The sequence below is a fragment of the Protobothrops mucrosquamatus genome, unplaced genomic scaffold, assembly GCF_001527695.2.
Source record: "Protobothrops mucrosquamatus isolate PMUCROS unplaced genomic scaffold, P.Mucros_1.0 scaffold3202, whole genome shotgun sequence".
NCBI classification, from domain to species: Eukaryota; Metazoa; Chordata; class Lepidosauria; order Squamata; family Viperidae; genus Protobothrops; species Protobothrops mucrosquamatus.
The window spans coordinates 11,044-22,607 of NW_015389200.1; the positions used below are offsets into that span (position 1 = coordinate 11,044).

The 11,564-nt window shown below is 54.8% G+C and overlaps 1 protein-coding gene across 1 annotated transcript in view; it reads left to right on the top strand.

Moving 5' to 3' along the window:
- ENTPD2 (ectonucleoside triphosphate diphosphohydrolase 2) overlaps positions 1-10,928 on the top strand; it is an 11,330-nt gene extending 402 nt beyond the window's left edge. The window contains exons 2-9 of the mRNA XM_015826609.1: positions 5,131-5,248; positions 6,223-6,373; positions 6,616-6,775; positions 6,960-7,187; positions 7,485-7,754; positions 8,570-8,689; positions 9,025-9,159; positions 9,355-10,928. Coding sequence (XP_015682095.1) covers positions 5,131-5,248; positions 6,223-6,373; positions 6,616-6,775; positions 6,960-7,187; positions 7,485-7,754; positions 8,570-8,689; positions 9,025-9,159; positions 9,355-9,558 — 1,386 coding nt within the window. The 3' untranslated portion in view covers positions 9,559-10,928. The remainder of the gene's footprint in view (positions 1-5,130; positions 5,249-6,222; positions 6,374-6,615; positions 6,776-6,959; positions 7,188-7,484; positions 7,755-8,569; positions 8,690-9,024; positions 9,160-9,354) is intronic.
- The last annotated feature ends 636 nt before the right edge of the window (positions 10,929-11,564 follow it).

An 11,564-nucleotide genomic window follows, 5' to 3' on the forward strand; every position in this document is an offset into this window, starting at 1 on the left:
GGGGGGGGGCGCTCGATCCCGCTCCCCCAGCAGGGAAAGGATGTCTGGGGCAGCCATGGCCAGAATGCTGGGCCAAACTGGGCCTTCCCTCGGTGCCCACAGGCCTGGGCAGCCCACCAGGGCAGCTCAAGATAGACTGTCTCTGTCGCTGGGAGTTCTGCTGAGGCATGGGGCTCTCAGGAGAGAGGTTGCCCCCACCCTCAAGAGATGGTCAAGCTGGAGAGAGAGAGAGAGAGAGAGAGAGAGAGAGAGAGAGAGAGAGAGAGAGGCCTTGCTTCTTTCTTTACTTACAAAGCAATCAGAGACAATTTTGCAGCATTACATAAGTGGAGGCAGCTTCCAAGCTAAACTTTCGGCTGTGGGAAACCTCTGGAGGAGAGGGAGGAGGGAGCCCCCCCACCTTTCTTTCCCTGAGACATTTCCTAATTCTCAAAATGCTAACTGGCAAAGCATCCCCCCCCCCTCGCAACTCCTTTCCTTAAATTTTCTGTCCTAGACTTTTCCCAGGTCTTCTGGACTGCAAACCCCATCATTGCCAATAGGAATGTTACTCTGATCTTCTTTTTGGCAACCGTTTTCTGCACAGTGTCCTCCATATGGACTTCATCCTTGTTTTTCGTAAAGGAGCTTTGCCTCCGTGCTGCATCTAGTAGGGGCAGCTTTTCCCAGAGGAATCCTGGGAGACCCGAAGCAGGTTTGGCCGCCAAGGGGGGCATTTCAAGTGGGGCAGATGGGCGGCTTGGCATCTGCAGCAGGAGAAGAGGGCGAAGGCTGGGCCAGGAAGACGTTGCCAAACCGGTTTGTGTCTCTCGGGTTCCCTGCAGGGATCAACTGGGTGCTTCTTTGTGGTTCTTTTTCTGGTGCCAGCAGGAAAGCCGCCTTGGGGGGGGGAGGAGGGAGGGGCTCCTAGCCTGGGACCCCACCCACGTACTCTGCATCGGAGTTAAAGATTATCGGGGCGGTTTGGCCCTGGGACAAGAGAACGGAAAAACCTGCTTTATGAATATTCAAAGTAAAAGAAAGTCCACTGGGGGATTCGGCTCTTTCATCGCTTCTCCTATGTTGGGGGGGGGGGGCAGGAAAGGCTTAAGCAGCATCCTCTTCCTATGTGGTTATTTTGCAGGGAAGAAAGAAGCCGAAGGGCCTCTCCCTGCAGTTCCCTGGCTTCTAAAACGGGCTGCTTCCAATTCTGAGGTTTCACTAGAGTTACTTCTCCTCCACCATGTAAGAAGAGAAGCCTCCATGCCCCGCAGCAGTCTACCTGAGTATTAAAAGCTGTGGGAGATGCAACCTGCTTGCAGACCCTGAAGGGGAGAGGGTCATGGAGGCTGGGTTAGCAAACCACAGCACCGATGCCCGCTGTGAGGCAGCTGCCTGCCGGGGGGGCTCTCTGGGATGCTGGAAGGGCGTTTCCAAGCCTCTTCCTCACCTTAAAAGGTAGGAACTGGTGCGCTTTTTGACTCACACATCTCGGAGCCTGAAATAGGAGGGGGCAGGGCGGGACAAGGCCCCGAAGACACCCCCCCCAGCACAAATGGCGTTTCCCTCATCTCCCCTCCAGTGGGCTGCCCCACGGAGCAGACTGGGCACCTAATGGGGTAGGGCCTGTGGGGAAGAGGCACGTGCTCCTGTGTGCAACTGGGGGAATGTGCCTGTCCTCTGGACGCCACACCTGGTTGTGCCTCTGACACTTGCCCTTTTTAAAGCCCCAGAGGACCCTGCCCGGCCTCCTGCCAACGCTTTGAAATGCTGGAGATCAGCTTCACGGAGGGGGGGGCATTGCTGGTGACCCAGCCTGCTTGCTTGGAATTTATCCAGAATTTAAGGATTTATCCTGGTTGCCCAAAGAGCAGATATACCTGCTTTCCCACTGAATAGTTTCTTGCTTGTCCTCTGGCTTTAGATTTCACCCTTTCCCCCCCCCCCCCGCTGGGCTGGGGCTCCTGTGAAGGTGCCAAGTGTGATTTCATTGCCTCCCTCCACGGAAAGGTCTGGAACGAGACAATGAGTGAGCCTGGCATTGTATCCCCCGTGTTTTAAAGAAAATGTACTTAATGGGTTCCTTTCTTCATTGAATGCTGGAGAGAGGATTAAGAGTTTAGCTGGGAATGGGGGGGGCACAAGATGGGCAATGCGGGATCAGACTCATTGGCGTCCCAAGGGACAGACCTTTCCTTCCCTGGCTCCAAACTCAGAAGGGCTGGTCCTGCAAAGTGCCACCGAGCTGTTGGGGGGCTAGTAATGGTCCTGATGTGCACCTCCCTCAGGGTAGCTGATGGGCAGAGACCTCTGCCCCACCCCCTTCTAGGGAAGCCAGCAGGGCTCTGTGTATGTCCTGGCACAGCTGCCCATTTCGGGAGCCCTCTCCTTGGAGAAGTGGCCCAAGGCCAGTTCTGCTTGCATGGAGTGGTTTTAATTGGCCATTCCTCCTGGGATCATCACCAGAGTAACTGCTAGGGAACACAAATATTGCAGAAGTATGAAGTCTCTGGCAACCCCCTGAGAGAGGATCCAGAGGAGGAGGAGGAGGAGGAGGAGGAGGAGGAGGAGGGATCCTGAGCTCCCGCCTTGTAGAGGCCACTAGCCTGCTGTTGAGATTGCCAGGAGAGAAAACACACACACACTCTCTCTCTTGGGTGTGCATTGACTTCTCTGAGTAGCCATGTTTTATCTTCCGAGGGAAGAATGTTCTCCTTCAGAATCCAGGGAGGGCCAGCTCAGCTGATGTGGGGGAGGACCGTCTCCCATCTTCCCAGCACTGGGTGGTACATTTCCCCCTTAAAGGATGAGGCTCTCCGGGTGCCCAGGTGAAGTGCCGGCCTCAGGGCAGGAGGCAGACCCTCACCCGGTGACTTCCAGCCCACGGCTTCCGGCTTCCACGCATGCCCTTCCTCTTCCCTCTGCCAGCTTCCCCGGATGGCGAAGCGCTCCAGAACAGGCCACCTGCTGATGCTGCTGAGTGTCTCTGGCAAAAGCTTGCCGCCAACTCAGTGCCATTTCCGCGCGAGAGAAGTGAAAGTGGTGGGTGGGTGGGAGGAGGTGACTCAGTCCCTGCCTGCATTTGGGGCTTGAATTCCAGGGCTCTGCCATTATAATAAATTGCGATACTCAGTTATTTCCTCTAGCCTGGATTGCTCTGATTCACCAATGGCCGAATAATTGAGGCAACCTGGAAGGGCTGCATTGCCTTCAGCCCCAGAGTCTTCTGTTCCGACCTCTGCATGGTTCCCCACCCAGATCTGGCTAATCTCGGCTGTGGAGGCTGTGGAGGGAAGGGAGAAGACTCGGCTGCCGTAATGCAGCAGCTGAGAAATGCTTTGCAGAATATGGGTGGGCTCCATGCATTGCTAGCGAAGTGTCTCCAGGGCAATTATTTATTTATTTATTTATTTATTTATTTATTTGACTTATATGCCGCCCTTCTCCCCACAGGACTCAGGGCGGCTCACAGCATATTAAAACCATACAAATTAAACGCCAAGGGGGGCGAGTGGCAGAGTGCAGAATCCACAGATTATTGTCAGACCAGCAGAAAACACAACTTGCTGGCCTCTTTGGGCTGGGAATGGCCAAGGGGGAAAACACACATTGTGGGAAAACACACATCGGTGTGACGATTGGGGTCCAAGGAATGTAGCTGACATCCAGATTTAGAAGACCAAAGAGGCTAATTCTGCAGTTCCTTCTTCCTCTCTTTCAAAACCTCTCAGAACGTTGTCAAACATTCCAGTTCTTTGCCTGGAACGCATCGGCTCTAAATTGTGGACCAACCGGTGCAGCTCTGGGGTGAGCGGGTCAGTCCCCCTGAGGGTTTGGGGCTGGGATGTCTGGGCCTTGAGGCTGGGCTCTAGCAAGGGTGGGAGCGCTGGCAGTCCAGTTGGACATTCAAGGCTCCCTGGGTTAAGCAGAGGGGGTACCAGGCAGGGAAGGTGACCGACTGGCTGTCCAGCGTGAAGATATAGGGAGGGGGATTGGAGGGAGAACAGCCAAGAACAGCTTTTGGAGAAGCTGCCCCAGAGTTAGAAACTGGGAGAAAATCCGCAGGGTTCAAGGACGGGAGAGGAGCCTTGATGCAGAAAACGAAGTCTGCACAGGAAGAGAGAGGGTCCGGCCGGGGGGGGGGGAACCTGGCAGGACCCTCCAAGGGCAGCAGGGCCTGCCAGTCACAGTGGCAGACCCAAAAGAGGTGAGAACAAACACGGGGGAGTCTAAAGAACGGAAATATGGCAGCCTTTGCTCATTGGTCTCAATGCTGCAGAGCGACCTGGGGGTCCCTAACTCTTCCTGAAGTCTGGGAGGGTCTTCCAGTCTGGGGCAGAGGAGAGGGAGGCACACACCCGCCCCCCGCAGGAAGCCTCCTTGCCGGAAGCCGAAAACCTGCTGCCGCATTGTGGGGTTGATTTTGATTTGTTGCCTGCTGGATGGAGCTGTCTGAGGACTCATCAAGTTGCTGCTTGTAGCACAGGACTCAGCCCCGAGTCTCGCCCCACAAATTTCCCCACCTGGAGCTGTAAATAATTGGGAGGCTTGAAAATATTTAGCCTCAGCTCTGCCAGATTCTGACTAAGGCGGGTTTCCTGTGTGTGTCTAGGCTAATACGTGTGTACTGTAGATAATGGAAGTTCGGCCAATTGTTGTTTTGCTCCATGCAGCAAAAGCCAAAGTCATAAAAGCGTCCTTTGCCTGCCCTCCCCCTCCCCAATTCCTAAGGCATGTGGAAAGAGCCCCGGTGGGAGAAGACCCTTTGTTGTTGTCGTGTCTGACCCATCGCGACCCCATGGACAACGTTGCTCCAGGCCTTCCTGTCCTCTACCATCTTCTGGAGTCCATTTAAGTTCACGCCTCCTGCTTCAGGGACTCCATCCAGCCACTTCATTCTCTGTCGTCCCCTTCTTCTCTTGCCCTCCATCTTTCCCACCATTAGGCTCTTCTCCAGTGACTCCTTCCTTCTCATTAGGTGGCCAAAGGACTTGAGTTTCAACTTCAGGATCTGGCCTTCTAAAGAGCAGTCGGGGTTGATCTCCTCCAGGACTGACCGGTTTGATCACCTTGCAGTCCAGGGGACTCGCAGAAGACCCTTACTGATGTTTCTATCACCCTTTTTTCCCTCCTCCTCCTTCTCCTGTTCAGTATGGGATAGTGCTGGACGCAGGGTCTTCCCACACGGCCATGTTTGTCTACAAATGGCCGTCGGACAAGGAGAACGAGACCGGGATTGTCAGCCAGCACAGCGACTGCCACGTGAAGGGTAAGCAGAATCCGGGCTCTGCATCCCCTGCCCCCTCCCCTTGCTGATTGTGGGAGGGGGCTGTTTGTCCTTCCGGGAAAAGGAGTTTGCGGTTGGAGTCCCCGAAATGTTGTTGAAAGCCCTGGACGGGTGTCGCTTCATCCCTAGAGCCGGGGGAGGCCAGACCCAGGGAGGGTTTCCCTTCCTCTCCCCAGTCCGGAGCCTCTTCTTGGCCTGCCACAACTTGGGGTGCATCCAGGTCAGGGGTGGTCCTGGAAGAGCCCACCTGGGCACTCTTGTTGAGGAGCAGAGGGCCTGGGTGGTCCTGTGCCCGGGGCAGCTGGAGGTCAGGGTGACTTAGAGCTGGCATGAGCCTCGCTGCCAGCTGAGGTTTCCATTCTGCATTTTGTGCGTTGGTGCTGGCAGAAGAACGGCGTCTGGGCAGCCTCTCCCTTTCTTCTTTTGTTCCCTTTCTTTTTTTCCCATGGGCATCGGACAAAGAGCTGTGCGGCTCACCTGGTTTAAGGCTGTGGCGGGGCCAGAGGAAAGAGAGATTTGTGGGTTCCTCTGGGAGGGAGGAGTGCTTGGGCACGGCCTGGCAGGGGGCCAGGGGCTCCTCAAAGGGCATGTGAGGACATTAGCTGCCCCAGGTGGGGCTCATGCCAAGGCCTGGACCCAGTGCCACCCTGGCTCTTTGTTGTGCAGCTGGCAAGGGTTGAGGGGAGAGCCTCTGCAGCAGAGCAGTCTTCCCCAGCCTGGCCTTTTCCAGATGTTTGGGACTGAATTCCCACCACATCTGGAGAGCAGGAGAAGGCAGTGCCAGGGAAAAAAACTCAGCAAATCCTCCCAGGTTTCTGTTAGGTGCTGAAATACTTTCCTCCCTTCTATGCCTGGCGAGATGCTCCCCCCACCCCATTGGGCATGCCGGGCAGGTCCACCCTCGCCCCAGAGGGGGATCCCGCTGGCCAGGGACTCAGGGCGGATGGATCTTGCAGGGGAAGGCATCTCAAAGTACTCCACGAACCCACCGGCAGCCGGGGAAAGCTTGATAGCCTGCCTTGACCAGGCCCTGGAGGACGTCCCGAAGGCGAGGCACGCCATCACGCCCCTCTACCTGGGCGCCACGGCTGGCATGCGGCTGCTGAAGTAAGTCTTGGTGGGCTTCCAGCCCCAATGGGGAGACCCCGTTTCCCGGGCTCAGAGGGGCCGAGGTTGGCCATCCTGTCCCCTTCTCAAGCTTGCTAAGGTAGTGGTGCCCACTTGGTAATGGCTGGGGCAATTCCTCCCGTCCACTCTTCTCTTGGGGCAGAACCGATTCAACCGAGTCAGCCCCGGTTCAAGCCATCAAGTGTTTCATTATGTGTGTGTGTGTGTGTGTGTGTGTGTAGCATTTCTAACCCCCAGGCTTCAGGCAGCGTCCTTGAAGCGGTGACCTCCACATTGAAGAAATACCCCTTTGACTTCCGGGGAGCCAGGATTCTGAGTGGGGAGGATGAAGGTTTATTCGGGTGGGTCACCGCTAACTACCTCCTGGAGAACTTCGTAAAGGTAGAACCGACCGGCTTCTCCCCCGTCCTGTGCCTTGCCATTAATCGGGGGGGTCTTTGCAAAATGGAAAGTGTCTTGTTTACTGTGATTGGCCGGTCTTGCTCTGACGTCACTGCAAGATCGCAGCCTGATTGGCCACTGGTTTAGCTTCATGATGTCACAGAAGGCCTCCTTCTCTTCCCAGTACGGGTGGATCGGGCAGTGGATCCGTCCCAAGAAGACCACGGTGGGGGCCATGGACCTGGGCGGCGCCTCCACCCAGATCACCTTCGAGACCACGGGGGCCATCGAGAGCCCCGCCAACGAGGTGACACTGAAGCTGTACGGGCAACGCTACAAAGTCTACACGCACAGCTACCTCTGCTACGGCATGAATGAGGTCCTCAACAGGCTGATCTCCAAGGTGCTGAAGGTACGGCCGGGGCAGGAGCCGCCGGGGTGCGGTTGTGGTGCCGACATGCTGGGACTGAGAAGCAGGGAGCGAGGGTCCGGTTTTATAGGGCCCCTCAGCTGGGATTGGCTCCTGCAGGTCAGCCGACAGAATGTTCCCAAAGGTGGGTGCTGCAAGGGGCCCCCTGAACTACCATGGAGGGAAAGGGGCCTGTCCACCATCTTGCTGATGGCGGATACCGAGTGTGTGTGTGCGTGGGGGGGGGTTGCCCCTCTCTTCTGCTTAACCAGCCCCTTCCCTATATTTTTCCCTGCACAGGCTAAAGCTTACGCCCTCCGACTGGAGAACCCCTGCTGGCCACAGGGATTCAAACACAGTTTCCCCATGGAAAGCATCTATGGGTCGCCCTGCGCCAGCACCGAGAAGCCCCTCAACTACTTCCCCACGGCCACGGTGAACATGAGCGGCTCCGGGGACCCTGCCCAGTGCATGGCGCACGCAGAGAGCCTCTTCCGGTTCACCGGCTGCACGTATTCCAGCTGCTCCTTTGACGGGGTCTTCCAGCCCCCCGTGGAGGGAAACTTTATCGTGAGTCTCGCTGAGGGTTGGGCCTGGGGGGGTCTGAAGCAATGAAGTTATGGGTGCTCCGTCACTGGAGGGTTTCAGAAAGAGACCGGACAACCATTTGTCTGAAATGGTGTAGGGTCTCTTGCTCGAGCAGGGGGTTGGACTAGAAGACCTCTGAGGTCCCTTCCAACTCTTGTTATTCTGTTAAATCTTTTCTCCTGGCAGGGATGGAACGCTACTGCCCCCCTGTGGGAGGAGAGTGGCACGACACCCCTTTTCCGTTTGGGGCAGGGTGTGCTCTTAATGGATTGGTTGATTCCCTGCTTTGCTTCCCTTCCGCTTCCACCTGTGTCAGCTGGGGGGACTTTACAGCGTTTCTGCACTTTTTTAAAGTGGCGTCTCCCTCAAATATGATTCATGCCTGTGGCAGCAATCCAGAAGTGGGGTGCCCTGTTGCTTTATGAATTCTTGTACCACTGCCAAAGTTTCAGCTACGATACCCCCCCCCCCATGGTCCTGGGGATGGACTGAATTTTTAAGAGAACTCAGTTTGGGTTGGCAATTGCCACTCCTTCCCCTTATGAAATAGAGGTGACACACATTATCCTATATATTTGACTGTCTGTTTAAAAATGTGTTGTATTGGCCCCATTGGTCATATCACTTTAAGGATCTTGAGTGAATTTCTTTCTTTCTTTCTTTCTTTTTCTCTCTTTCTTTCTTTCTTTCTTTCTTTCTTTCCTTTCTTTTTTTCTTTCTTTCTTTTTTTCTTTCTTTCTTTCTTTCTTTCTTTCTTTCTTTCTTTCTTTCTTCTCCTCCTCCCTCTTCCCTTAAAGGCCTTCTCTGCATTTTTCTACACGGTGGATTTCCTCCGGTCAGTGATGAAAAGGCAGGTAGCCACACCGAATGACCTCAAAGATGCTACGGAAGCCCTCTGCAGCACGCCCTGGAGTGAGGTGGGTTTGTCCCTCTGGACTTTCCTTCACTGATGCAACCAGGGCCAAATTCAGCTTTGTGTGTCATGTAAACATCAGGAGTTTCCCCCCCCCCCAGAACCTACACCCAAAGTCCTTTTTAAAAAATGGGCTCGCGCTTGAATTGAAATGGGGAGTGCTGTGGTTTATGAGTAGGACAAGAGATGGTAGCTTCAGGGAGGTCGGCTGCCACCTCCAAACCAGGTCTACCTCACAAGTCTGTCGTGAGAATTAAAAAGGGGAAGAGGGAAGCATGGAGATTTCCTTCAGATCAAAGAAGGAAATGAAAGGAGTGCCGTTTCTTTCTGCCCCTCCAGCTGCTCAAGAAGGCACCGAAGCTGGAGCTCCATTTGCAGAACTACTGCTCGATGGCCACCTTCGTCTCCCTGCTCCTCAGCCGGGGCTACTCCTTCGGCAACACCACCTTCCCCAGCGTATCTTTCCAGAAGAAGGTAAAGCTCTCCCGGTGGCTTTGAGAGCGGGAAGCACGGAGGCCCAACAGGCCTGGGGAGGGCAGGTGTCCTGCAGTCGCTGTGGGTCGGCTGTGGGCCCTGAGAGCAGCAGCTTCCGGATTGGGGCTTGCAAGCCGAGGCTCAAGACTGGCTATGATGGAGTCTTTGTGCAATTGTGGGTTTTCCCTTTTGCAGGCCGGGGACACGACCATCGGCTGGGCTCTGGGCTACATGCTGAACCTCACCAACATGATCCCGGCGGAGGAGGCCGGCTTCCGGAAGGGCACCAGCTTCGGCCCCTGGGTGGGCCTCATCTTCCTCTTTGTCGCCATCCTCCTGGGCAGCTTAATCAGCCTTTTCTGCCTGCTGAAGGCCTCCAAGGGGCACGGGGGCGTCTAGCCCCTGTGGGAGCCCTGACCTCGTCTGGGGCATAGGATACTAGTTCTCTTCGGTCCCGCCTTCTCTGGCCTCGCGCACCGGGAACGCCAGCGCTTTGCCAAAACTCAGGAAAGAAGAAATTGGCAGCCCACCCCGTTTCCTGCCTCCTTTTTCCTTCCCGGAGGTGCCACCGTGAGGGCCCCACCTTCAAGGAAAAGGTGCTGCCATGGGCAAGGGAAGCATCTGGAGACCTCCAGGCCTTCCATTCTTCCTGCTCAATCAATCAATCAATCAAGGGCCCATCCTAAACTCTTGACCCAGCAAGACGCCGCCTCCACCCCAGGGCAAACAACCCTGGGAGGAAATATCCTCATGCATCTCTGTAACTATGGACGTCAGAAGGTGTGACCATCCCCGGGATCTTACTGCCTCCTCTCAGCAGACACCAGCCGCCTTCAAAAACTGAGGTCCTCAAAAAGCAAATGGGTTTGTCCAAAAAGTGTACTACGGAAACTTTAATTGGGCCCAATTCCCACTGGACTCAAGTCCTTCACTGGGGGGTGGGGGGGCTCCCATCACTTAGCCAAATTGGTCCAGATGAGCTTAAGACTTTGTGGAGAGCTCTTTGAGGCAGCCACGAGGATGTCTGAGTGTGACCCACAAGGGCGGGAATTATAGAAACTAATTGTTATTGTTTGTAAATAAAAACCCAGATAACATGCTGTTTACCAAATATTAAGGTGATTGTTAAAAAAATTAATAAAATATATTTAAAAAAATATACCTAAATACTGTCAGGCGCAATAATTAAATTCAGTGGAGAGATGCCCAAGTTAGACAGTTCCTGCATAATCTTTGGGGCACAGAGGCTGCAAAACTGAAATGGCCTATTCTTTTACCTAGGAATAAATCACCCAGTAGCGAGTAAAAGGTTGCCCTGGTGACAGCTGTTTCCTGCCCCACCCCACTTATGGAATGTCCACACGTGTGTGAATTTGGGTAACTGTTTTTATTTTAATGGCAGATCGTTGTGTAATATAAAAAGCTACACTGTCCAGGATTTGGGATTATTTTTTTTGTATTCTTTACCTTGACAGTGCAACAGTATTAAATTCTCCCATAGTTGGCTTCTGCAAAAAGAAATATTTTCTGGGTAGGCAGAAAAATGCCTCTAGCACTGCAAACCGGGGAGATAGGAAAGACGGGGATGTGACGGGAAGGGTAGAATTCTTAAAGAAAACGAAGTTGGGAGGTTACTGCTGTTGGCACCCTGTTCCCCACCTCCTGTTTTTCCCGTTTTGATACTCAGTTCCTACCAGCGTGTATTTCCTTGTGCTTTTATACGTCTGGCCCTTGTCTGGCCCTTGACTGTATTCGGCCTGTTTTCCGTGTAAAGAAAAGAAAGTGATGTTTGCCTTAAAGAAATTATAATAAAAGCTGGCTTAGCGATCGACCGGGTTGATCCCTTTTACTGGGAAGCTTTTGACCTCTTTGTGGAACCATCATGCAGTGCCCGAAGGTGCCCTGGTTGATCCTGGTTTGTGCTGCCTCTTGTGCCACACATCTGGATTGCTGCGCTGAGCAGGGCTGGCTCGCTGAGTGCCAGGTCTGTCTCTGCCAGCTGTTCTCCTTAATCAGGGCAGGATAAAAGCCCCTATCAAGTCCGATCTCCTCTTGGGCACAGCAAAAACTGTCCCGCCGTTGAAGAAGCCGCCTCGGGCCACACCGCCTTCCTCCCGAACGCCGAACGCCGCTCCGGGGATTACTTGCAGCTTCAGATGCGGGGCTGAGCGGCTCTTTGGCCCATCCACTTCAGACAGCAGCTGCAGGAAGGCCGGGGCTGAGACGGGGGGGAAGGGCGCGCGGAGACCCGGAGGCCAGAGCTGGCACGGCGGGCGCGCGTCCTTGGGAAGCGGGGCGCCCGTTGGGCTCTTCCGTGGTTCCCCCCAGGCCGGCCGCTCTCCCCGCCGCTTTCCTCCTGCGCGCCCCGCAGAGCCGGGCCGGAGTCTCCTGGCGGGCGCCGAGCG